Source organism: Procambarus clarkii, chromosome 81, assembly GCF_040958095.1.
Source record: "Procambarus clarkii isolate CNS0578487 chromosome 81, FALCON_Pclarkii_2.0, whole genome shotgun sequence".
In the NCBI taxonomy this organism is placed as follows: Eukaryota; Metazoa; Arthropoda; class Malacostraca; order Decapoda; family Cambaridae; genus Procambarus; species Procambarus clarkii.
In genome coordinates, this window is record NC_091230.1 from 25,451,720 (window position 1) to 25,479,614 (window position 27,895).

The following is a 27,895-nucleotide window of genomic DNA, read 5'->3' on the forward strand; positions in this document are numbered from 1 at the left end:
GAACAAAATATATACATACTTATATATGACGTCTGTATATAGTGTAATAACACCACAAATGGTATTGTTGGGGAAGAAAGTTTAGTGCGTGTGTTGAGGGAGTGGCAGTGAGTGGCTGGCTAGTGTGTCTCGGTAACTCTTCGTTGCTTTTCGACTCTCAATACCAACTTAGTGGTTCGTTATGGTGACCAAAACATGCAGATACTTATATATAACCTGTGTATAGAGTGTAATAGCAGCAAAACTATTTGTTTATTGTTTTATAAACATAATAATTGAATCACTAATATGCACATCATACTTTTGAGTATAGCGATTATTCACCACTTTTATTATATAAATATATTACAATACACACTATTGAATAATATTACTGCAAAAAAACTAAGAAAAAATCAATCAGAGACATTGAAACAATTAGGTAATAATATCTTTGTGGCAACTCCCATCTGTCAGCGCGGGTGACGCTGACCGGGTCTGACGACCGCTCTGTCAACGCCCACTTTTTGCCAGACTTCCTCGGTCAATTGCGCCCAAAATATGTCACCTACGATTTTTTTTTTTTATTTTTCCCGTGCTCAGGGGACACAAATTAACATGTTTAAAAGACGAAAAAAAAAATTTGAATTTTTTTTTCTTGCGCATAGGGGTGTAAATGTCCCCAGGACCCCTGAGCAGTGTAAGGGTTAACTTTGGATTATGTTTACATTTACAGTCTTCCACCACTTTGTCTGTATTAAGAGTGGGTGGTCCATGAGTTGCCAACATCTCCTAAAATATTAATCTCAATGAGTAACCCCCCCCTCCTTTCTAGGTGAAAACATTTCATCGTGTACGGCTGTGAACTTTTAAGTATCTGTTTGCATGGTAACTAGTTAAATTTGAGTGCCAAGTGATTTTTTTCAGTTAAGGATTTGCACACATGATCTGTCCTGTATAATCGAAAGTATTGAGTTGAATTGAATGTATTATATAATATATTTTTGCCAGAGATCTGCAAATACAAGTGTGATATTTCAGTCATATTTCTAATGTAATATGAGATGAGAAGAAATTTTTCATATATTGCATTTGTATCGACTAAAATTATATCATGATTTCAAGAAATGTAGAAATTAGTAGTTTAGTAGTAAAGTTAATGGGTTAAATATTAAGAAAATCATTAAACATTTGTAATTAATTGCAGTCCTGAAGTAGCAGATGGTGACAGTAATGACACTGTTGAACTGCCCAGCACACGAAAAAAAAATTCTGAGAATGACGATGACATAGAGGAGGACGACAGCGAACAGCTTAAATTACACTGGGAAGAGTCCCAGGATGTCCATACAGTGAACCACTGCAACTCTTGGCAAGCGCCGTCCATCTCTCGCTCCAATACTGAGGATTTATTTGCTTCTCAGATGTGTAAGAAAAGTAAGTACTGTACTGTATTGTTAAACAGTTTTCAGTGTTGTTGTAGTTAAAGATACTGCTGAAGTTAATGTGCTTGTATATGCTGTTACTGAAAAAGCCAAGTATTGTCTGTCGGTCAGTGCATGTGTGTTTTCTGTTACGTGATCTCCAGATTTATCCAATCCAGCGTTTGGTTTGGATAAGTTGTTTCCTTAACCCGGCATCGCTCAATTATCCAATATTACTGTACTCTTCATCATATACGTCCACAACTCTAGGCCAACACCACTCCAACCAAGTATTAATACAAAAAAATAGAAGGATTGAGGGTCACTATGAGTTGTTTACCAATTGTCCCTGATACTTGCAACTCCATTACATGGGTGCCTCCTCAACTCATGAAAGCGGGAGGTTATCTTGAGATGATTTCGGGGCTTTTAGTGTCCCCGCGGCCCGGTCCTCGACCAGGCCTCCACCCCCAGGAAGCAGCCCGTGACAGCTGACTAACACCCAGGTACCTACTTTACTGCTAGGTAACAGGGGCATAGGGTGAAAGAAACTCTGCCCATTCTTTCTCGTTGGCGCCCGGGATCGAACCCGGGACCACAGGATCACAAGTCCAGCGTACTGTCCGACTCGGCCGACCGGGGAAGTGATATAGTATAATTAATATCTGTATAATTTTTATAATTAGTGATGTAATATATTTCCATCACTATTTTTTGTAATTAGTGATGTAGTATAATTATCTTAATTATTTTTGAATTTTTCCCATTTTCATGAAGCGTAGAAGCATCTGTCCAGAGAAAATAGGGAATTAAGGCCCATTCATTCACCATATCTAATACACGTCATACATCTTGTTGAGAATAATAAGTTTGTGAGAAACATTTTATTAGTTATTTTCTTTTTATTTGTTATTATTATGCTTGAATGTATGCATGTTTTCAGTTGAGAGTGTGGACAAGGATGCCAGTACCACCTCAATGGATTCCAGTTTTGAATTTTTTGGGTCAGTGATCCCTGGGCACCAACCTGGAGGAGGAATGAGACACACCACAGCTGGTCACCGCAGTGAGAGTGAGGGTGATACAACCTTCCTCACGCCTTTCACTAAAACCAAATCTAACAGTTTTAGCAGCACTTCAGTAAGTCCTCTGAATACAATGATGTGTAGTGTGCCTTAAGTCATAAGAGTGTAGAATTTATGGATGTTGTATGTGTATCACTCAGTAATACTGTATGTATCATTGAGCTTGCAGCTGTATGTGCATTAATATTATTATTAAAGCAGATTTAACAGTTAATTGAATGTGGCTCATTAACTGTTTAATAATTGTAAACAAAGCTGCCAAAGATTGAGAAAAGATGGACAGGTTCATAAGTGCTTGTGTAACTGCTTCATGAATCTGGTCCCTGGTTGCTGGGCTGGTCAACCTGGCTGTTGGGCGTGGCTGCTCGCAGCCTGATTTTTTTATGGGACAAAATTACCACTATGAGGACCATGACAGCATTGAACACAAAATCTGAATCTTATATTAATCTTCCCATTCATTGTATCAGTGTACTGTATTTACACTATCAATTTACTGTAAATACTTAGATGAAATTGATGATTTTATTCCCTGACGTCTTGCAATCCAGATACTCTGCTCATTAATATTGTTTGCAGCACACTATTGAAACTCCTGACATAGGGACTTGCATCCTTATATTTCTGGAAGTCAAACATACAATTCTCTACACGTTTTCCTTTCTTCATGTAAACTAAAGTTGTTTGAATGATTGGCATATAAGTGATTGAATATGTACCTCAATTAATGTTTTTCAAAATTAATGGCGAGGTAATTTTGTTTGAGTCCAAAACAAAATGCTAAATTACTTCAATAATTTTTAACTTTCAGATGTATTACCTGTAATTGATTGTAAAGTTGAAGATTAAGATGTTTATTTTACTTTTTCTTATTGTCCTGTTTTTATATAATGGGGCTTTTTATATACTTTCAGAGGGAGCGTGATTTAAGCTTACCAATTGAAGATTCTCAAGATTCGTGTAATGTAACCGCAGCTAGTAGGTCAATTTCTCTGTCTCCAAGTGAATTAAGTCTTCACTTAACTCCCTTAAAGGATTCACAATTTCCTCACGAAGAATCGCAGAAGGTTAATTCGATTGTGAAGCTGCGGCTAGATTTTACAGATATTGGAGATTCACAGAAAGATGAATTAATTGACCTATGCTCAGGACAGTTTGCAGGTATAGTAGTATTATGTTTTCTCTTTGAATGCTTTAATTAACAGATGAAGTATTTAAATGTGTATTTATTTCTAGGTAAAGGAAAGGAAGGCCAAGCAGTGGCTATTCAAGTATGATCGATAAGTGTATGACACTTGGTATACTGTACATGTGAACATCAGACAAGAAATAATATTGGACTGAAGAGATGATTAACATTTTGTTTATGACATTTCATATTGAATATTTAACACCTAATCTGTGGCAAAACTGAATAAGCTATTATACAGGAATTTATATTTTGCAAGTGTGTGATGGTACAGTACTGTTTTTCTGTGGGAAATGGTGTTGATGATGATGGTGTGTGGTTATCTTGAGGTTATCTTGAGATGAGTTCGGGGCTTTTAGTGTCCCCGCGGCCCGGTCCTCGACCAGGCCTCCACCCCCCAGGAAGCAGCCCGTGACAGCTGAGTAACACCCAGGTACCTATTTTATTGTTAGGTAACAGGGGCATAGGGTGAAAGAACCTCTGCCTATTGTTTCTCGCCGGTGCCTGGGATCGAACCCAAGACCATAGGATCACAAGTCCAGCGTGCTGTCCACTCGGCCAACCGGCTCTGTGTGTGTGTGTTTAATTATCTACGTGTAATTACATGTTTTGTGAAGAATTTAAATTCGTTTTCAGTTTTATAGGAGTAATGTGTATTGTTCTTTCCTCAAATAGCAAAAACACCCTCCACCCAAATGAAGAACTTGTGTGAAGATAACCTCACTCCAACTCAAGATATAGGTGAACTCATGGGCCTGTGTTCAGGCCAGTTTGCTAGTCACGGTGAAAAGAAGAGTAACCAAGCGGCAAAAAGTCACAGTGCTTTATCAGAGCTTGTAGCATATGATAGCAGCCCAAGTGAAGGTCACCACAGTGACGAGGAAGAGTTGCTGAATCTCTGCACTGCAAAATTTACCACGTAAGTGTGCACAATTCTGGGTAGTTAATCGTTGAGTATGGCTTAGTTGATGGAGCTATAATGCTAATTTGTGCATTTAGTTACTAGTTCTATATATATTGCAAAGTTTGTTATGATGTAAATGAGTGTTAATTAAAAAGACAGAAAAGTATCTGTGTGTGATTTACTAGTTAAAGAAGGGGAGAAACGGAATCAAATCTATTTGCAGTTTTCATGTAGTTAGAAAAGTATTGTTTAAAAAATTTAAGATATAAAAGTTATTGCAAGTAATGGCTGTCCTCTCACATTCTCCTAAAATTTAAGGAAAGTTGGACAAGAGGAATTTGGAAGGAAGGTGGAAATGCAAAATGAGCCAGAGTGGAGTAAGAATACTCTTATACACAGTGAGGCTGGTCAACAGGTGGAATGTACTGGCAGTAATACTTGATAGATTCAGTACTTTATATGTACATTTATACATATATACTTTATACATACTTTATATGTATTCACTTCCTTTCTTCTTCATTTAATCATTATTCCCTGAACCTCATCTATACCTGGTGCTTTCCCACATCTTGTGTAAGGAAATGTAACAAAGACTGTCATTACAGATGACAGGACATACTGCGATGATCTCTCCTTCCTCCCAAAGAAATAATTTTACAAAACAAAATGCCACATTAAAAGTCTTCATTGATGTGAAAATATGATATAGTATGACCATGTTATGTAACTGATGTGTTTGTTTACAGACAAGCAACTCGAGAAAATTCTATAAATGATGCTAGTAATGTGGAGAAGCCAAATAGTCAACTAAAAGAAAGGATGGAAGATGAAGAAATGAGACCTGAACCACAGATGATAATATATTCCTCAGATGAAGAAGGTGCAATAAACAGACAAGTGAAGGTAAAAGCTAGCAAGAAAAGGAAGAGGATTATGCAATTTTCTGGTGAGTAGATAACAGATTACAAGTGTTTTGTATATATGTCAGCCTTCTATTCCAAGACACTTTAGCTTTTTTAAATATTATCTATCATTGGTTTCAAATATTTTTCTCTATTTTCAATCCATCCTGAAGCTAAGCATCCCTGGTTACTGCATAAACAGTCAGTCTAACAGTTACTAAGTTTCACAAGTCTACTTAGCCTTGAATACCTCTCCAAGCTGACACTGCCAGAAGTAACGTCTTTAGTTCCTTCTTGAATACTTCTAACACTCCTGCTTCTACAATACTGTATTATTTATATTTGCTATAGAAATGTATATAATTAACTATATTTTCAGCCTTCTGGCCTTGCTGTGACCAGCATGAGAAATGATGTTTGTATAGACAGGTGGCACATTTATAGACCCAACCCCCACTGGCACCCCAGGCAGAACACCTCTTATCTGATCCATGTCCCACGCCATTACTTCCCTCATTATCATTTCTCTCTAACACCATCAGCCACACCACCTCTACCAAAACACATCCACCTCCACCTTCTCCATGCTCACCAAGCTCCACCTTCAGGAGCCACCATACAAGATGGTGGTCCACAGCCAAAATAATTATCAATAAACCCTTGGAGCAACCCGCCACATCCACCCTCTAACTTAATTATGCCTTTAGCCACCCCTCTTGACTGATGGTATCCATGTACACCCAGAAACTGTTCAACTCAGAAGGAAAACGCAGTAAATATGAATAGTATATGGGTGTTTCTGAGTAAGGCCTCCTCAGTTGCTCTCTAAGCCAGGAACCTGGCTCGCTCACGACACCACATTTCCCTCGGGTTCACTTGACTAGTGCCCCACAGTGAAAATAATCTTGCAAATGATCTTGCTATCTTAATTAAGGTGGGGAGACGGGGGAGATAAAATTTAATCCTCCATCAAAATGTCTTGTTTGTTGTAACACCCCAGCTGATGTTGGGTTGGTCTTGGATTATTTCCCTGGGCCTTTGGTTGCATATTGGCACATTCCTATTTTGGGTTCACCTACTATTTTTTGGGCTCTTCCCTTCATGCTCCAGTTGCCTCTCAGGTCTTTCATATGGTTCATCTGTGTAATTCTTTGTGGGCTCCAATCTGGGAGCCCACAAATTGGGCTCCAAGGTTGGAGCCCTCCCAACAAGCTCCCAGCTTGTTTGTCTTTCTTTTTTATTAGTAAGTAGTTTTTCTGGTGGAGAATTGAGGTTATTTTCCTAGCTTCCCTCCCCAATTGTGCACCAAGATAGTTTTAAAGTCTACTTGTCATGGTAGAGTGAAAGTTGCTGAGGTCTTGACTTCTGTACAGCATCCAATGTGGACTTTTATTTTATTTTATTTTAATTTTTTTTTATTTTAACACTTTGGCGTACCCCGCGCGCCACCCCTCAACTGTGCGATATGGGACCCAGGGTGTCACGGGAGCTGCGCGTAAATTCTGAAAAGTGTATACTCTCTTCAACTTTGTCACCTTAATTCTCGTCCTACGAGATTAAATTTTGTATCATTGTATTCGCAATAGAATTCTCTACAGCTACTAAATGCATATAAACTCCAAAAGCCCGGCTAATTACCCGCAGCAAACAGAGAAAGTGCGAACGAGTTACCCAGGAGCGCGTAAACGCTGATAAAATGTTTTCACTATTTTCACTCTGGTCACCTCAATTTTCTTAGGTCTTTCATTTTGGTCTCAATGGGTTCGCAATAGAATTCTCTAGAGGAACATTAGCATATAAAATAAAAAATCTGGTCACGCTCCAACCGCCGACGAGTTGAAGATGGGCCACGCGTTAGCCGGGAGTGAGCGCTCAGACGCCTTCCAGCTACACTCCCAATTCCCGCCCTTTTCAAGCCTTTCTTTCGCAATTTTCTTCCTGGAAGGGCCTTGTTCATGATCACTATCCATCGTGGAGTAAGCGTAGATAGTTTCTAAAGCCGCAGTAAGAAATATAGCCACGGAAAATAGCCGAAATGTTCACACATTTGAGATGCGAGGGGAGGCGACATTGGTCACAACAGTGGAGTGAAAACAATGGGCCCACGGCGTGTACCAAGCCGCCTGAGGGCCACGAGGCTCAACAAAGAAAATGGGAAGACATCGGTGCGCATTTTAAAACCAGTCCCAAAAAAATCGGATAAAAACCTGATTTTTGGCGATTATTTAAAGTGGATGACGCAATGCTGCGTCATCCCCGGTATTACCGACAGTAAACGGATGACGCAATGCTGCGTCATGCCCGGGCGAAAGTGTTAAAACAGCTCTGCAGTATAAAGAAGTAGTTCTGTGTATGAGGCAGCACTAAATAGTGTATGCTTGTACCTCTAGACCTTCCTTACCTTGTTTATGTTTAAAGTTCTTGTGCCAATATCATATTAGTTTGTGTATTTCCTTTCGCCCAACACAGTAAGTTAGATCAAATGGTGCAGATTTATCAATGGTTACAGATAATTTATTGTATATTTACAGATGATGAAGATGCTCAAGATGCTATAGAGTACGACGATGAAGAAAATGAAATTCCTAGAACATCATTCAGTGGATTTAAGGACAAGATGAAAGGGTAAGTTAATACAGGTAACTCTATATATTTATCATTTCTGCTATAGTATGATAAATATAATGGTTGTGATAATGCTTACCCATGACTGAGGAGACTTATAAAAACTTGTGTACTGTATAAAATTTTTATTTTAAACAATTTAAATTAAAAAGTAGTATAGAACTGTACAGTAGGCTGTGTAGAACCTGGTACAAGAGGCTCTGTAGAACCTGGTACAAGAGGCTGTATAGAACCTGGTACGAAAGGCAGGGTAGGCCCATGAGCTTATCCTTGCAGTGTTTGAGAAACAAGTACATGACATTGAACTGCAGTCAGATGTAAGGATTACAAGTTGAACATAGAATCCAGGCTTGACTTGTGAGAGTACATAAGTACAAATACATAAGACAAACTATTTAGCATCACTTAGATACAGAATTATAAATATAGTAATAAGTTTTATTTACAGTAATTAAACTGTTGTTTTGTTGTTTAAACAGTGGTATCCGTGCTGACTTTTTGGAAAATGAAGCAGAACTCTCTGGATCTGATGTCAATACAGATGATGAGGAGGATGATGATCAGGATGACATGGAGGAGGAAGAAGGGGATTTGGAGCAATACGATGAGAATGAACTAAGAGATCAGGTCAGTTTTCAAGAAATTGTTATATACCTTGTGAAAGGTGTTTTGTACTTACTGGTATGAATGTAAGTGCCTAATATAATCTTACATAATTTATAATGTTTCCTCTTTTGTTCAGTTAGTTTTAGTGGTCAATATTGAAATTTGAACTAAAACTGTACTGCCAAGATACATTGCTGCTAACATGGTATAATCATAAATATATATTATGGAACCAGCTTCATTATACTGAATTTGCAAAAGTTATCTCATATTAGGTCAATCATGGTTTAAACAAATTATTTACCAAGGACTATCATCTTGTGCATTTCAGTACAAATTCATTCCTAGTGTTTGTTTTGTAGTTTTTAAAAGAAACTAATTATTCCTTTATTATAGGGTAGAGGAACTCAGTTGATCTCAGGAAGAAACTAGTGTGTTGGAGGGGGAAATGAATAGAACTATGAGACTTCCTGGAGATGTGCTAATGGGATACTGGACTTGAAGTCAAATTAAAAAAAACAAGTTATACTAAATCTATAAGAGCTGCCTCACATGGGTCAAACTGGCTTTAGCAGATTGCTTTATTCCTATGCTTATAAGTATGGTACAGAAAGGCATGGAAATAATGCAGAGAGCAGAGTACAGAGGAGAACAAGAAGACGAGTTAAATTATGATTCGAGTACTTTGTATTGATGACCAGACCACACACTAGAAGGTGAAGGGACGACGACGTTTCGGTCCGTCCTGGACCATTCTCAATCAACTTGAGAATGGTCCAGGACGGACCGAAACGTTGTCGTCCCTTCACTTCCTAGTGTGTGGTCTGGTCAACATACTTTAGCCACGTTATTGTGACTCATCGCCTGCATACGAGTACCTTGTAATTTGAAGAATAAAAAGTAAAAGAAAAAGAGAAGCCGTTAAAAAATCAGAGTGGTGGTAAATGCAAAGGACTGATCCAAACTCTGTTGGTATTTGACAAAGTAATCAGACTGAAAAAAAAGATAAGAATAAACTCATAATAAGCGATAATAAAATTGGTGGTAAACTAAACTTGGGAGAGTGAAAGGGGGGGAGGGGGGAGAGCTTTGTCATCTTAGTATACATAAAATAAAGACACCTGACTTCATTGAAGTTATGTCAAGGGAAAAAATAGTAGTGTAACAGTCAATTTGAGGAAGTTTGACTTCTTAATGTCAATGTTCACAAATAATGTAAAGTTATGAAGAGACATAAGTATAATTAGGGACTAGAAAAATTGCTTTGGGATGATCTAGATAATTCAATGGATGATCGAAGAAATTATTACTGGAATTTAACCCTAACAAGTGCAAAGTAATAAGAATGGAAAAGGAAGAAAGGAGACTAGAAGAGAAGTGGCTTTAGAGTGGATATCATGTTGTCTCGCACAAGGAATGCACATAAACATAACAAGGTTTTTATTTACAGGTTGGAAGAGCTCACTTAAAGACTGTCCTAGACTCTGATAAGCGGGAGATACGCCTCCTGCAGGAAATGTACCTAGAGGATGGCGAGTTGCACGGTGAAGGTCGACAACGGCAATTCAGGCAAGCCATTTCCTTGGATTAATTTTGCAGTTTCTTTGAACCATAGGGTTTTGTCTTGTTTAGGATAACCAGCTGCCAATACAATGTCTTATGTTGGTTCTGGGGATCTAGTTTACTGGGTCCTCTACATTGTTTACTTTCACAAAAATTCTAGTATCATCTGCAAAGGATGATACAGTACTACTTTGTGTCCCTGTCTGACATAAGGATGATAAGAAAAATACTGAAGCAAGCACAATGCCTTGGGTGACAGCTTTTTATGGTGGATGATCTGGATTTTACTTTGTTGAATGATGGACCCTCTGGGTTGTGTTCATTAGAAAATTAAAGATCTACCTACTTTACTAGTAATTCTTTTTGTGCACATCTTGTGCACAATAACACCTTGGAGATGCTGTGTTTGTGTTCTGTCCATCATTGGACCAAGTTGGTGGTTGTCTTCACATTTCTAACCATTCTTCTCATTTTCTCTTGCTAAATGTCTAGTAAGTAGAGTTGTGGCTGTTTTCATAATGACATTTTTTTGTTTTATTACCACTAGTTCCTCTCATGAAAAGCTGGGCAATCTATATCAGAGCATTCTTTCTTCTTTAGTTAACGTTTACACAGTTGTGGGTGGAAAAAATTAGCAAATTTTGTTATGTTTATCTGTACTAAGAATATTTAAAAATTTTGCTTCAGTGATCACATTTGCATGTTCCATTTGGTCTTCCCGGTAGTTCATATTTACATATAAACACCCCATTTTTAATATCAATAGGTTTTGAGTTCTAATTTTTAGTTTATTGACACCTAGCTTTGGTGTTTATCAACAACGTCTCAAGGTCTCTCAGTGTTAACAGGCATCAGCTTCACATTGGAATAAGTGCATTAAAGAACAGGAGACTCCTGATAAATAACAAGATTCCATAGTCTTGACTTAATCAATGTTTTGTACACAGTATTCAACTTGATATTTCAATGTGAACCACTCATATTTACACACCTTTATAAAGAAAGAGCAGAAGTCTTTCAAACATGATTTAATAAAATCTTTTTGAAGGTTTTCTGATGTATTCATGACCCTCTTATTCTTTCTCTTATTTTCTTTTAATATTTGTGTACTTCCTGTATCCCTTTCTTTGACCTTACTCATCCATTTTTGATATTCATTATTTATTTAAAAAAAAAATCCTCATTTTCCACATGCTGCTACTATGACACCTTCTTCATTGTAACACTTTCCTATGTAGGGAGTACAAAATGCCTTTGCTTTTAATTGCAGATGGAAAAATATTGGTGATGACACTGAAGATAATGAGAAGAAGGTGCTGTCTGATGAAGAAGGGGGAGAAGATGAAATAGAAGATGCCGAGTGGAGAAAGCAGAAAATTGAACGGGAAAAGTTCTTAAAGGAACAAAGAACAAAGGTGCTTAGCTATATTCAATAGTGGAAATTATTGCCAAAGCTTATAAGTTTATCCACAATATTTATATCTTACAACATCTTGTTTCCAGAGGAAAGGTTCTTTGCATGAGCATTGCTTCATTGGCTTGTGCACAATATTTAAAACATCTTCATGCATTTGAGACTTTTAGCAGATTATTCAAAAGATTTTTCCGGACGTTTTTATGTGCTGGTTTATCTGATGAAGTAGTTAGCATTCGTTTGTGTTGAGGAATAATGTGTAAAAGATAATTGTTGCAGCGTTGATATAGTTATTTGGGAGCTTCTGCCCTTGGAGATCAGTGTCTTGGCTTACCTAGGCAAATGCTCATTTGATCTCCCATTCATCAGCTTTGCCTGCCAGGCAGTGCTGGACAAGGTCAGCTTTCTGGTGAACAGACTGAAACACCTTGTTGTTGTTTTTTTAGATTCAACTACTGGGAACAAAAAGTTTCAAGCATCACAGGGCTATGGTGAGCCCGTAGTGGACTTACCTGGCACAGGAGCGGGGCTGTAACTGTGAAGCCCCAGCTCCAACTGACTGATATAGTCGAGGTTCATCTTAGACAGCAGGATAGCCTCCATTTTTCTTCTTGAGACAGTATGGTGCAACGTGTTTCCCATCTCTCATCCCTGGGCCAGTGGCAGTATAATTATTATCGCCTGGTTTTTGTACGAATATTGTAAATATGGTTATAATACATCTATGTGGATGTAATAACTACCAAAGACCCATGACAAAATTCTGAAATCTTTGTAATTATTATTGTGCAATGACAGTCATATATTAGTGGAATATGACTTGTCAAATCATAATTTGGTCTATATTTTTTTTAATCTTTTTCTGGTTGAAAAAGGAGTGGGTTGCTATACACTTCTTTGAGCTGTGCCAGTAACAGGTGTACATAATACATTGTAAGTCTATATACAGTCATTAATTACTACTATTGTCAGTTATATGTACATAAATTGAGTTGTTAAACATAAATAATGTAAATTAATTAATGTAGCCATGAACATAAAACCATCCAACTTGATCATACGAGTACTCTTGCCTCAACACCGCAAGTCAGCAAACTGCGTGTCAAGTGTTGACACACTCGCATTAACCTCTCCACCTGACCACTGAGTGCACCTCACCTAACCAGAAAAGAAGGAATTTATTTTTTCTCTCCTTTTTACATACAAATGTATCATTCTACAAAAATCAATCCCCCCCTCCCCCCCTTCCCCTTGCTCTTTGAGAGTCTCATTATCTCAAGCTACCTTGGCTGACTCAATTTTGCTTGCATCATGTATTATTTGGGGCCAAGTCTAACAAAGGGATTGTGTTGTATGGTTCCCATCCTTAGGACTTTCCATTGTCAAGCTTTTTGCAGTTAATTCTCCTAGAGGCCTCTCCAGCTCTGTTGCTCATGTGCTTCATCAACATGACTGGTATAGGGTTGAGGCTTTGTTGCCAGCTATACACATTCAGGAGCATTAGTCACTGGAGTTAGTGGGTTTTCACTTCAACATTCAGGAGATAACAGTAGTATTGAGTGCATTAAAATTCATTAATGTATCTCACTGGATAGGCTGTTCTGCATTTGCACTTGGAAAATGCTCTGTCTCAGAGTGGCATTGTACTCTGTAGCATCTTATTTGGCTTCTCAGGCAACACCTTCAAGTAGTCCTTTGTTTTTTAACAGTGTTGTTTTTAAACTTGTTACACATGAGTGAGCATTGCCTTGTTATGATTGACTACATTAAAAACGTGGCAGTAGTAGTAGTGTGATCCATAAAGAGGTTAAGTATGTGAGAAAATACAGGTGAGAGGGCACTATGGGAGGGTTAGGTCCTACCTACACAATGTTTTTTGGGGAAAATCAATTGGAAAAGGAAGTCGGTAAATGTGATGGTTAAATTTGAAGCACAGAAATACTGTATGGAGAAATGGGTACAGACATTAATTAGGGAGGCAATGGAGAGAGCCTAGACTTTCTATTACTGTAATGAAGAATTTTTTTTGTAAAGTTCTTGCCTCCTGCTTGCTTTGTTTCTTGCAATGTGTTAAGTTTTTCATTTTAACTTTGACAGAGTAGTTAAGTCATTATTTTAAATAAAATTCAGAGTTAAGTTTTGGTTGAATAATATTTTAATTTATATTTGAATGCATATTTTGTTTGTAATAATATACTCATTCATTTTAACAAATTTGTTGGATTTTAGTTGTAAAGTATTTAGCTACTCTTGTTCATAAGTTAGTATTCATAGCTGGATATATATATAGTAGGTACAGGTATAAGAATCTCAAGTTCACAGTAACATAAACCTAAGGATTTAAAACAATAGTTTTTGCAGGATTTGAACAGGGCCAAATATGTGGGTCTAGTCTCCAGCAGCAGCATACCGTACATTGATATCTTCACCTTCAGTTCAGCTCTCACAGATTCTCTCCTTGATCAGTATAGCTTGAATAATATTCAGTTTTAATTGCTAGAGTAGGCCTTTCCTAATTACTGCAGAGATTGTGTTTATTGTTAATGCATTATTGGCAGGTGGAAGATAATGAACCGGTGATTTTCAAGCTAAATCGTTGTCCTATTGTAAGAAGTACATCCATGGTAGCCGAGTTACTTGCCAGGAGAGAACCCCTGAAGGAAGTTAACCCTGCGCCAATTCCTGTTCCACCACCATCCAAATCTTCTGCGAGCAACCATCTTATTTTCCAGTCAAAGGTAAATGTCTTGATTTTGTGTAGTATTAATGCTGGCATTATGTTCATTTTCAGGTCCTTATCCTTGTCTGACTCTTGCCTTCCACTCATCCTGCAGTGTACTTCTGGCCTCTTATTAGTTTTAAAGTTTCATTATTTTACATATAATAGCAGATTTGCTATAAGTACAGTATTTAAAAAAGGTAAGTTTGATGTGATAGATTTATGCAAGACATACAAAATAAACAGTGGACTTTAATAAAGTTTATGAGAGCAGGTGTCAATAAAGAGTGATACAAGATAATGAACAACTTCTCATATTGCAGTTCAAGGTGTTTGTGTGAAATATTGCATATACAATGTATGACAGAATTGAGAATGAAGAGAGATTTATTCTAAGGTAGCTTAGAGAATGAGTGGTATAATACCTAAGGGTTATGGAATAATTGTAAACTGTGATCTGAATGGTAAAGTGGGAATAGACCTCTATCTTGAGATTATCTTGAGATGATTTCGGGGCTTTAGTGTCCCCGCGGCCCGGTCCTCGACCAGGCCTCCACCCCCCAGGAAGCAGCCCGTGACAGCTGACTAACTCCCAGGTACCTATTTTACTGCTAGGTAACAGGGGCATAGGGTGAAAGAAATTCTGCCCATTATTTCTCGCCGGCGCCTGGGATCGAACCCAGGGCCACAGGATCACAAGTCCAGCGTGCTGTCCGCTTGGCCGACCGGCTCCCCCCTAAGAGTGACATAATGGCTGGTAATGATGCCTGTAGAATAAATGACAGTGGCTGTAGATTGAAAGATTATACAATAGTGATGCCTAAGAATATACTACATAAATATACATTGTACAAGGTAAAGGTGAAATTTTACTAGAAGAGTTTAACTGATTATTTGCTTGTTGAAAGTATGCTTAGGTATGAGAGTGTAATAGGAATATGTGGAGGTTTGTGCACTCACATTGTCTCGTGTAAGGTAAAATGGTGGGAAGGTATCCTACCCAAGTGAGAGAGAAGTGGTTAATGAATAGAAAAATAAGTTGAGAGTAATAATGGAGAAAGTGGACCTTAGTGCCATGAAATATCTGTACACGATCCTGTACACGGCAAGATGAAAAAGTGGCAAGAGTAGTCGATAGAAAAATTGGGATCAGGTGTTGAAATGCCCTTTTCTGGTAAGCCCTCAGTAGTTCCTTATCCATGCCCCTTTTCCCTTCTTCTGTGGGGGGAGGGGGTAACAGGGGGTTCAAGAGTGAGGGAGAGGGAAGCAGCTTATTTTTTAATGAAATTGAGAGCAGTGGTCTAAAGAAGAGTGACATTATTGAAACCACCTAACCACGAGAATTCAGATGATGATGTTTGCCAAGGATTTATTCAGCATTGTAGCTTTGGGCAGGCATTTGGTGGTTTACCTTGCCTTGTGTTGGTTCTGAGGATCAGTGGCCCTACAACCCAGATCTGACAAGGCATCTTTGTTGGTGGTTTGGTCAACCAGACTTGTTGGGTGCAGCTGCTTGCAATCTGATGTATGAATCAGCTATATTAATCAGTTATCCTTTGGAGGTGTTTATCTTCTCTCTTGAACACTGAGGTTGGCTACTTATGCCCTTTAATGTTCAGAGGGAGTGTGTTGGAAGGTCTTGGGCCCTTGATGTTGATAGAATTATCTCTTAGCATGCCTATTGCTCCTCTGCTTTTCATTTTGCACTTTGTCATGCCTCTTAGTCTAATGTGGCATTATTTCTGTATGAAGATTTGAAATCAGTGCATCTAATATTTTCCAAGTGTATATTATTATGTATCTCACCTGTACTCTTGAGAATATTATGCCATTTTAAATATTTTAAGCAGTCCCAATAATTTAAATGTTTTACTGCCTGAATCCACTCAATAAAAGTTTTGTACTTTCTCCAGCTTTGAATGGGGCTGTTAGTGTGCAACAACATTCTACCTTAGAGAGCATTAATGTCTTGAGCATTATCATTGGTCTTGCATCTCTTATTTGAAAGGTTATATTATCCAAGCTGTCATTTTTCTTGCACTTCTGAAAGCTACTTATTCTGTTCTTTAAAAGTAAAGTCTTCTAACATGCACACATTCTGTAGCTGAAAAATGGCATTGAGGACTTTTGTAGTCACCCGGAACCGGCCTTGTTTGTTCAAGTTCATCATGACATAATACAGTACAATACTGTACTGTAGTTACATTTTTCTGCCACTGGGTTGCCAATGCCAGATAGTGGGGGGGGGGGGGGAATACTACATAGATGCACATCAAATAATTGCAAGGTTTAAATTTGTTGAAACATGTATTATGTCGTCTATATAAAATAAAATGTACTTTGTCAAAGAAGCCATGTATATGCCTGGGGTACAACTTTCCGACATTAAACATTGGGAGTATGAAAATGTCATAGGCCAGTTAGGGTTGGCCCAAGTGCCACCTTTTAATAACATTGCTGTATGTAGTGAGTCTGCAGTGTATGGTAGACAAGTATGCTTATCTGTATAAGAATAGAAACAAGTGTCCAAAACTTAACTTTTAATTTCCACTTTTCTTCCCCAGCGAGGCTCTTTCTTATCTCGAGACAAGAATACACTAGCCCGTATTGCTGAACTGACCAAAGATAAAGGGAGTGTTGTTGGTGGAGCTAAGCAGGCAGGTAACTTTGTTTTCCAACAGCTGTCTGCCAAGGAAAAGCAGGAAAAAGAAGAATCTACAAAGTTGAAGAGCACTTCAAATGCACCGATTTCTAAAAAACCGAGACCTGATAGATGCTTTTTTAGTATGGATGTCTCGAGCCAGTCATCGAGTATATTTAAGCATTTTTAGTTTATACTGTGTATAGTATTAATTTTGTACATTATTAATCTTTTTGAAGATTAAAGACCATATTGAGAAGTGAATGCTGTGCACCAATTAGCCCAACAATTATAAAATATTAAAAAATACTGAGAATAATTATAATGGTGATTAATCCAAACCTGCTTGTCAAATAATTTGACAAACATTAAGGACCAGAATCCCATTCTCATAAAGCAATTTTAAGAAATAAACTCATAGCAATAAGAACCCATTTAATGGGAAAATTTATATTAAAAACACCAAAGTTTACAAGATTAACAACAAGCAGCATGAAGCTACACCATATGCGTCAGTTCAAAAATTGTCTTGCACATTCTTCATGGTAAGCTTGTACAAACCTTAAAGCTGTCTCCTATAATCTAAGTACAGTATTAAGATAAATTTTGTGATGGTTTAAGTTGAGAAATAAGGCCGTTTATTAGTCAAAACTGATGGCACTGCAGACCTTGATAGTTAAGCAACTCAAATTTTTTTTTTTTTGTTACACGAGAGTAATTTAAGAGAAAGGTTTAGCTTTGAAAATATATGAAAATATTGGGGCACTGTGATTTATTGGTTAGGGCATTTCTCCTTATAAGCAAAAGACATTGAGATTAAATTCTGGGCATTTTTTTAACTACTGGGTGCTAAAGGATTCTATTATAGGACCTGGATGTAAAGCAATTGATAGATCATGTTCAATTGAAAATACCACTGAATAAACTAACCAATTGCAGTACCTGGATAAAAAGAATTTTTTTTTCCAAAAATGCATGTAATTTTTTAAATGCAATCCATAATTTAGTTTTACTGATAAGCATTTGATTAATTCAAGGTGTTTCTAAACAAAACAAAAAAAGTTATGATGTGTTTCACTAATACACTTGAAAGAGTAAAATATCTATAGAATTTAAATGTACAATATTATCATTCTTAAAATACAGATTTTGTTTTGCCATTTGCATCTGAATAGTTAAATAATGTTATTTCTCATATTAGGCAAGCATGCCTTCTTATGTGACATTTGCCCACTTGACTTGGATTGCCTTAAGATTATTCCAACAAAATGTTAGCAGTTAGGGTCAAAGTTGTATAAAGAATGAAAGTTTTTGTAATTGTAATGTTATGGTGATGTACTGGGATGGTGCGGAACACTGTAATGGATGTGGTAGATTTTCAGGGGCTTGCAATTCATTTACATATATATATATATATATTTATTTATTATTAATGCTTTAAAACAATGTATAGTACTACTATTCTCAAATGAAACAGTTTTTATGTTTACAATTTTATTTAATTTTCTTGCTGCAAGTATGATGTAGCAGACATTACAGCAATCAATAATTATTTTTGTTATGCATAAATATTTTACAGTATAATTAATTTATTAAAATAATTTGTAGTCAACTGACACAGAAAATAATAAAGTATTTCTTTAATAGTATGCAGTTTGTTACTTGTAATACCTCCAATGGTTGCTGATCATGTCATGAATGACAAGGTAAAAATTCAAGTAAAGAATTTGTTCCCAAAAGATAGAAAATATGAACAGCTTATTTAGCAAAGACAACAATATGAGAGAGAACCCAGCAAAATTTGTCTGTCATATCTGCTAAAGATCAGGAACTGTCAGTGTTGCATTTCAATCACCATGGAATCTCATGGAATAAAAAACTCCAGGGTCATGAAAGCACCACATGAGTCAACTACAATAAAACAAAAAAAAATGTTGATGCATGTAAGAGTTTTCCTTAGAGTAATGAGGAACTTTATGCAATTTTATATAAAGATATTAAGCCTATGGGGAAAGGCGAGACAAAGGTTCAATCGGGAAAAAATGAGCGAGTAAATAACACCATCAGTAGACTTTGTTCCGTAAGTAGAGGGTTAGCGCATGAATGACTGAAAATTAAAATTCTCAAGGAAAAGGCATTCTATGATAGTATGGGTATACTGGTAATGGCTTTATAGAATTTAAATAGGACCCTATTCATACTTTAAACAAGGCTTCATGGCCGACGCTCTCCTTACCGATATAGGGAACTATGACCTTCCGAAGATCAATGTTAAATTAATCTAGATACTGTAATAAACGAAGTTTTCTATGTCATCATAAAGACATAAATATAAGCTGCATGTTAATACTTTGGCATAAATATAACTGAAGTGAAAGTGAAGATATATGCCTTTTTATAGTTACTTGATGGCTCGCTCAGGGAGTGTGAAGGCCTCCACACAAGCCAATCAATTTTATAATTACTTTGCATATATGCAAAGTAACGCCATAGGTCTTTATGTCAGAATAAAGACATGTAGACGATAATGTAACTACATTTCAAGGAAAACATATCTTAATATAATTATTAAATGAATGCAAAGTTATGGTTAAATAAATAGCCAATACCACACAATCGCCGGTGTCCGGACACATGAATAGTCGCATTAGGTGAAAGGAAATGTACCCAACCATTTCCATTTACCCAACCAGTTTGTGCACCCTATACTCATCCTCTGTGTGGTAATTTATTGTGCACCCCATACTCATCTTGTTACCAGTAGTTTGTGCAACCCATACTCATCCTGTGACCCGTAATTTATTGTGCATCCCATACTCATCCTGTTACCAGTAGTTTGTGCAGCCCATACCCATCCTGTGACCTGTAATTTATTGTGCAACCCATACTTATCCTGTGACCTATAGTTTATTGTGCAGCTAATACTCATCCTGTGAGTCATAGGACATTGCGCAACCCTTTCTCATCGTGTGAATCTTTGTTTACTTTGCTCTCCATATTCATCCTCTGCGCGATAGTTTCTTGTGCAGCCCATACCCATGATGTGAGTGGTAGTTTATTGTGTACCCTATACTCATCCTGATGAGTATAGGGTACACAATTCTTGTAATGTTATTTGTCTATTTGTACTCACAGCATTTGTGCGCCCCTTGAGGGACTTGAATTAGAGGGGGGTTGAAATAGCCTAAGCTACTCTATCCCTTTGAGATGTATTTATTGCTTATCTCAATAAACATACTTGAACTTGAACTTGGGTACACAATGAGTTCATTTGTACTCCATACTCATCATCAAGAAGTGTATTTTACCAGCATTGTAATATAAATTAAGAATAAAAGCTTAACTGGATTACGGACCCATAATCAAAATAAGAGCCATCACTAATTATCATGACAAATTGTCTAGGCTACACTTCCGCCTTCGACAAGCTGCCGCCGGAGGTGGGTATAGTTTATTGTACACCCCCGCACCCCCAGTCCTGGAAGGGCAGGCATTGGGATGTGGACATGTGTACTGTCTCAGACCCTGTTGGAATATAACCAGTCTGTCAATCGGGTCAACCCATGTGTTGCGTTTCCATGCGTTTCCAAAAGGGTCGCCCATGTTGGAATCGGTGAACGCCCTAGTAATATTGTTGAAAACATCTTAATAACTTATTAAACCAAAGGTCTTTTTATGTCAGAAGAACGGCAGAAACTAGATCTATATATGAAAACTCTTTCAGGACAAAATTTAAAGTAAAACTAGATTATGTAAAACTAGATTAAAGTAAGATTATGTTTCTATCTTTCTTGAGACGTATAAAAATCTTACGTTTATTAACAATTCTGCGTGAAATCAATGAAAGCATTGTTCTGAGATGAATATTGCGGATTTCCGGCTCTACGACCGATGAAAAATGCAACTTTATACAACTACAAATATCTTTAGTTTTACTTTAAATTTTGTCCTGAAAGAGTTTTCATATATAGATCTAGTTTCTGCCGTTCTTCTGACATAAAAAGACCTTTGGTTTAATAAGTTATTAAGATGTTTTCAACAATATTACTAGGGCGTTCACCGATTCTAACATGGGCGACCCTTTTGGAAACGCAACACATGCGTTGACCTGATTGATATATGGGTCAGATTCCATTAAGGTTCGGAACATTTACACTGGCGGGCGGCGTTAAATAAATAAATAAATATGTTTATTCAGGTAAGGTACATACATACAAGTGATGTTACATTAATGGATTGATATATAGATAGAGCTAGTACATACAATGCCTAAAGCCACTATTACGCAATGCGTTTCGGGCAAGTTCTTGGCGTTCTTGCCAACTATATGGCTGTTAAGTTGAAAATTGTAACTATTAAGAGCATTCTATTGTGGTTTTAATATTGAACAATTATACATATACGAAACAGACAAATCTGGTGTCCGAAATAGTAAAAATATTAGTGTGCGATGTGATCAATGTAAGGGGGATATTGGGTGTGCCTCGTATCCCCTACAACAACAAGAAGTTCGAGAGCGATGAGGCCGCCACCTACTAGCTTCAGGATGTCGTCGAATCTAAATCAACAATATACTACCGCCGCTACTTTCTCGGAAACGTAAGTACCGCTTTACTTCTCTCACCCTGCCTAGCCTGGCCTGGCCTGACCTGGCCTAGCCAGACCTGACCAGACCTGACCTGGCCTAGCCAGACCTGACCAGACCTGACCTGGCCTAGCCAGACCTGACCAGACCTGACCTGGCCTAGCCTAGCCTTACCTAGCCTAGTCTGACCTGGCCTAGTCTGACCTGACCTGGCCTAGTCTGACCTGACCTGGCCTAGCCTTACCCAACACTAATCACCACACGTGACAGCCCAAACGAATCGCAAATAAGTACACGTAACAAGTCATATGCCCGGACACTCTTTCACCTTGGGGACTGAGTGGTAACTATTGTATAGAAGAGCCGGCTCCCTGAGAGTGGTAAGAGGGCGTGATAAGAGGCTAACGTGTGGTCTTGAAGGAAGTCGATAAAGCAGACAATTTTCAAAAGGAAGGGCAGCATAACGAGCAGACAGGAATGGACAGACAGTCGGTTATCCCATAATGTGTAATACGCCCCGCACAGCATGGGTGGAGTGGGGGGGGGGGGTTGTAGCAGGGCACAAGTATGGTGATGGTGCGGGTGAAGTACACACCCACTGAATTCCTGCCATCAATAATTGTTTTCATAACCATTAGAACAATGGCATCCCTCCAGCCACCATCCTTCCACTGACCCCCTCCTCTGGTCCTCCACCTCAGACAATAACCCCCCACACCCCCTCTCTCTTCCAGACATCAGCATGTCAAAATCAGTACCATAATGTGTTTAAACTATTTAAACTAAGTCATGAAGTCATTGTGTATCTCAAGGTATCTTAATTCATTTGAAAGTGTACATGTGCATTCGTTCATATACTCGCCTAATTGTGCTTGCTGGGGTTGAGCTCTGGCTCTTTAGTTCCTCCTCTCAACCGTCAATCAACAGGTGTACAGGTTTCTGAGCCTATTGGGCTCTATCATATCTACACTTGAACCTGTGTATGGAGTCAGCCTCCACCACATCACTTACTAATGCATTCCATTAGATATAATCATATATGATTACACAGAATCATAATCATTCCATACACATAATCATATATGTGTACGTCAACGTATACATACATGCGTATATATACCTCATATTAAAATACTGATAAACGAATGTCCATGAACAAATTAATTTATAATTGTAGCACTATATATAATTTTAATAGACTAATTATGTGTTTATACATTTGAATGGTCCAGACAGGTGGCCAGCCTTGGACATATACACTTCTGGTAGGCACAATGACCTCATGTTAGACCCTTGATAGATTATGTGAGAGAGAGAGAGAGCTGGGGCAGGGAGGTGCGTGCCCCAGGGAGATAATCCATGCCCCGTCTCGAGGTCAGTTCTCGAGTCACACCAAGAATAACAATCGAGCAAGTTGTCCTGACCAGGATGTGGCATATTAGGGAGGGTTGAGGAATAGGAAGCCTGTCTGATAGGGCTCTTGGCAAGCATCTCTCCCTCAGTCTACCTATCTATATGGAAGAAATGTATCTAGGCCCTCCTCCCCCCTGCCTATTCTCTCTCCCCCACCTTTCTTCCTTCATTTCCTCCCTCTTTCCCTCCCCCTCACTGGTGAGAGAGTAGGAGTGAGAGAGTGGTTAGAGAACTCGTAGTTCTCACGCTTGTGAAATTGTCTGCGACCCTGGAGGAGTAGAGCGGAGGGGGGGGGGTGAAAGTAGGTGACGATGGAGGAGTAGAGGGGAGCATTATATGCAGTGAACGTAGGTGTCTATGGAAGAGTACATCATAGAGGAGGGTGAAAGGAAGGTGACGATGGAGGAGGAGAAGGGAGGGGGTGTGAAGGTAGGTGATGATGGAGGAGTAGAGGGGAGGAGGGGGGCAAAGGTAGGTGTCTATGGAAGAGTACATCATAGAGGGGGGTGAAGGTAGGTGGCGATGGAGTAGAGCAAAAGGGGTGGGGGTTGAAAGTAATCCTGAGTTTAATTTTTTAGTTATATATAGTGACACCTCGGCTTACGAATGAATATTTATGAACTTTTCGGGTTACGAGCCTAATTTCTTCGAAAAATTTGAATCGGGTTACAAACTTTGCCTCGGGAAAGGAGTTTGTTGATATACGTATGGGCTGACCTAGCGCGTGGTGGCATGGTGATCGCGCCTCAGTTTACCAGTGTCTCCTGCCTAGTAAGTATCGCGCCTGAATTCGTTGTAAAGCATTACATTTGTTTTGGGATTTTTGGCTATTTGAACATAAAATTTGTTATTATATATCTTGCCATGAGTCCCAAGAAAGCCAGTGGTAAGGTTCAAGCCAAGAAAACACATGTGAGAATGACCATAGAGGAAAAACAAGAGAGCATTCATAAACATCAAAATGGTGCACAGGTTGTTGAACTAGCTAGGCAGTACATAAGAACATAAGAACATAAGAACAAAGGCAACTGCAGAAGGCCTATTGGCCCATACGAGGCAGCTCCTATTTATAACCACCCAATCCCACTCATATACAATCCCATATACATATACATGGAAAACTTTTGCTGTGGTCATTACCTGGTGGAATGCACCCAGGATGGAGTATTAGGGCTATACATCTTTTAAATCATAAAAGTAATAATAGTACAACAAATCTATGTCAACAATATGCACTATACTTGCTAAGAAAAAGGACATTATGAGCATTAAAGTGGCAAAAGGCATATCAACAATCCCGAAACAAAGAACACAAACACTTGAGGATGTTAAAAAGTTTTTATTAATTTGGATACACAACAAGGAGTTAGCAGGTGATAGCATTTCAGAGGCCATCATTTGTGAGAAACCAAGGCATTTGCATGAAGACCTTTTAAAGAAAACCCCTGGAACGAGGGGGGGGGGGAAAGATGAATCAAGTTTGAAAATGTGAAAAGTTTGTGTGACAGAGCCTCGTGGAAAACTTTTGCTGTGGTCATTACCTGGTGGAATGCACCCAGGATGGAGTATTAGGGCTATACATCTTCTAAATCATAAAAGTAATAAACATTTCCCATCAACCTTACAAACAATATTAACCTATTTTCATGTATTTCCCCCATGTGCATTTTAACAAAGTTGCTAAATTGCCTTTATCATTCTGTAAAATTTCAATTACAGTACTGTATGTATAATTTTGTTAGTATAAATGGACTGAATATTCTGAAATTGCTATTAATTTTACAATTTCAGATTCAAAGGTGGTCTGGACACCCAATTTGGTCAGACAGGTGAAGAGAGCATTTAGGATAGTTCGAAGAGATGAAGATGGTCACAATTGTGTTCGAAGAGGCAAACGCCCCCCTTTGCTCCTGACATTATGTTCAACCATTGACCTCTGCACACCTAACACAAGGTAGGTTGAAAACTCCTCCTTTATGTCATTGGTACATTAGCCAGAAACTCAGGGCTCATGTAGGAATATCCCTAAAAAAAAAAAAGTGGCCCCAACAATGCATCCTCCAAGTCTGGAGGATGAGCCAGGAGCATTGTCGAGAAGCAGGACCTTGAGTGTCAAACTTTTCTCTTGCAGATATTTTTTGATGGCAGGGCAAACCACTCCACATCACAGTTTTTCTGCACGTTATATATTTTTTTAAAACTCTTGCATTTTCGGAATGATACACGAGCAAGGGTTAAATTTTCAAATCGCCACACAGCACAAGAGTTAGCCTATCCTGACACAAGTTAGCCCAAGTTAGCTTGTGTCCGGGCAGTGACGTGTCCTCTTGGGTAATGTATGTCCTCTTCGGTAATTTTTTCCAGAATCGCCATGTCTCCTCACAATTAAACACTTGTTGTGGAATATATCCATCAATACAGTATCTACAAAATCTTTAAAATCACGAACAAATCTTTCAGCCCCTACTTTGTCTGAGCTGGCACCCTCACCATGCCTCACAACACTATGAATACCACGTCTTTTTTCAAAATTTCTCAAACCATCCCCTACTCACCTAAACTCTTTCGTATCTGCAAAACTCGTTCTAGGGGTTTTCTTTATAAGATCTTGCATGGAAGATTGCATTGTTGACCAAACCACACACTGGAAATTGAATAGACGACGACATTTCGATCCGTCCTGGACCATTATAAAGTCGATTGTGATGAGATGAGGGAAGCAAGAGCATTAAGTAGGCAAGAGAGAGAGGTGAGGAGATGGCAAGTATGTACGTATGTACATGAATAAAACATGTACATACTTATACATAACGTGTGTAAATAGTGTAATAAACACAATAACAGTATTTTGGGAGGAGGAATGTTGGCGAGTAATGTGTTGGAGGAGGGAGGGAGGACTGGCAGGGTGTGGCAGCTCACTCATGTTTTTTGGGCTCACCATACCGACATAGTGGATCTTTATGGTGAATACATACGTAGATGGGTATATACAATGTGTGTATATAGTGTAATAACAGCAAAAGCACTGTTTGATTGTAGAATATGTCGCATATATGAGGCCCATAATTTTGAGCATAGCGATGTTCTATACTTTGAATTATATAAATTCCACAAATTACACACTTTTAAATAATATTACAGCAAAAAAAAGGAAGAAATGAATGAGAAACTTCAAAATAATTGCGCAACATTTTATTCGCAGCAACTGCCGTCGCACGGGTGGCGAGGCCGACAGACCCCCATCGCTCCAACGCTCAGCGCCCATAATTTGCTCAACTTCCCAGCTCCATCGTAGCTAAAGTAAGTCACATACAATATTTTTTGTTTAGTTTCCCCGTGATCAGACTCTGCATTTTAACAATATAAGAAGAGGAAAAAAATTTTTGGAAAGAATTTATTTCTTGTGCACCAGGGTGTTATTTGGAGACAGATGCAGTTCAGTGGTTAACTACTAAATTTTTTTTTCTCCCACACACGCACCCCCCTAGGAAGCAGCCTGTAACAGCTAACTCCCAGATACCTATTTACTGTTAGGTAACAGGGGTCATCCCCTTTTGTACAAAGAATCTGCTAAAGCTTTTAGGGCTAATCTTTGACACTCGTTTGTCTTTGTCGCCCCATATTTTTTACATCCGAGTTGAATGCTCTAAGGCCCTTAACTAACTTTAGGTCATGTCCCATACTTCTTGGGGAGCTAATCGACACTGCTCCTCTCTTTACATTCCTCTCTCGTTCTGTCTAAACTCGATTATGGCCCTGTTTACTCGTCTGCTTCTCCTTCTACCCTTCACCATCTGGACCTACTGCATCATACTGGGTTACAGGCTCAGCTCTGGTACCTTTCCTTCGACACCTACCCTAAGCCTGTATGTTGAAACTGGCGTCCTGTTTCTACAGGATCGCCATGATCGCTACTGTCTTCTCCACCTTGCACGGTCCTTACAGCACCCTCACTCTTGCTTATGTCATGCCTTGACCTTTACCCATCCTGTGGTTCCTGTTCCCCTTCACCACCTATCTCTTTCTGTACGGTTGTGTCTCTTACAAAATGCTCTTTCAGTTTGTGTTACCAATATTTCCCCTCGTGTCATTCCGTCTTTGCCCCTATGGAGGGGGTCCCCGTTCCTAAATTCTGTAAGCCTTGACCCACATGACTAAAACTTTTACCCCTCCTACAGTTCTAAATCACCTTTTCCTTGAACACTTTTCTTCACACTTCCACTCTATTTCCGTCTTCACCAATGGGTCTTGAGTCTGCAGACGGTGTAGGCTACTCTGTTGTTTTTCCTGACTGCACCTTTGTGTCTCCTGCCTCCGGAGACTAGCATCTTCATGGCAGAACTTTATGCTATTCTCTATGCTCTTCATCAACTCTTTTCTCGCTGTCAATCCTCCTCTGTGTTTGTAGTTGACACTTGCAGTGCCCTCATGGCTCTAGAATCCTTTAATCCAGTCCATCCTTTGGTAGTTGAAATTCAACATTGGCTGTTTCTTATCTCCAGTAGATTTAAGACAGTGGAATTTCGCTTGATTCCCACCCATATTGGTGTGTTCTTAAATGAGCGTGCGGACACTGCCGCTAAGGAAGCTATCCGCACCTGTCCCATCTCCCGTAAAGGTATTCCTTATTATGACTTTTACCCAGTTATTCATTTCCTCATTCTTGCCCGTTGTCAGGGTTGTTGGTCTTCTGTTACTGGTAACAAACTGCGTGCTCTTAAGAGTAGTGTGTTCCCGTGGCCTTCCTCCTACCACCGTAACCGGTGGTGGGAAACGGCTCTGGCGAGGTTGTATATTGGTCATACACGTTTAACTCACGGGCACTTAATGGAGCGCTGCTCTG

The 27,895-nt window shown here is 38.7% G+C and overlaps 1 protein-coding gene across 7 annotated transcripts in view; it reads left to right on the top strand.

Annotated features, from left to right (window-relative positions):
• Positions 1 to 27,895, top strand: part of LOC123773072 (claspin) — a 103,304-nt gene that overhangs the window by 69,254 nt on the left and 6,155 nt on the right. For 5 of the 7 annotated variants that reach the window (XM_069315452.1, XM_069315455.1, XM_069315458.1 and 2 more), the window contains exons 10-23: positions 1,187 to 1,416; positions 2,347 to 2,543; positions 3,403 to 3,649; positions 4,353 to 4,596; positions 5,331 to 5,530; positions 8,018 to 8,111; positions 8,591 to 8,738; positions 10,168 to 10,286; positions 11,551 to 11,695; positions 14,253 to 14,432; positions 16,978 to 20,097; positions 21,302 to 21,653; positions 24,844 to 25,006; positions 26,255 to 26,352. In XM_069315452.1, the coding sequence (XP_069171553.1) occupies positions 1,187 to 1,416; positions 2,347 to 2,543; positions 3,403 to 3,649; positions 4,353 to 4,596; positions 5,331 to 5,530; positions 8,018 to 8,111; positions 8,591 to 8,738; positions 10,168 to 10,286; positions 11,551 to 11,695; positions 14,253 to 14,432; positions 16,978 to 17,244 (2,071 nt within the window). In that variant the 3' untranslated portion in view covers positions 17,245 to 20,097; positions 21,302 to 21,653; positions 24,844 to 25,006; positions 26,255 to 26,352. The remainder of the gene's footprint in view (positions 1 to 1,186; positions 1,417 to 2,346; positions 2,544 to 3,402; positions 3,650 to 4,352; positions 4,597 to 5,330; positions 5,531 to 8,017; positions 8,112 to 8,590; positions 8,739 to 10,167; positions 10,287 to 11,550; positions 11,696 to 14,252; positions 14,433 to 16,977; positions 20,098 to 21,301; positions 21,654 to 24,843; positions 25,007 to 26,254; positions 26,353 to 27,895) is intronic. The other 2 variants (XM_069315453.1, XM_069315454.1) reach the window with 2 other exon arrangements.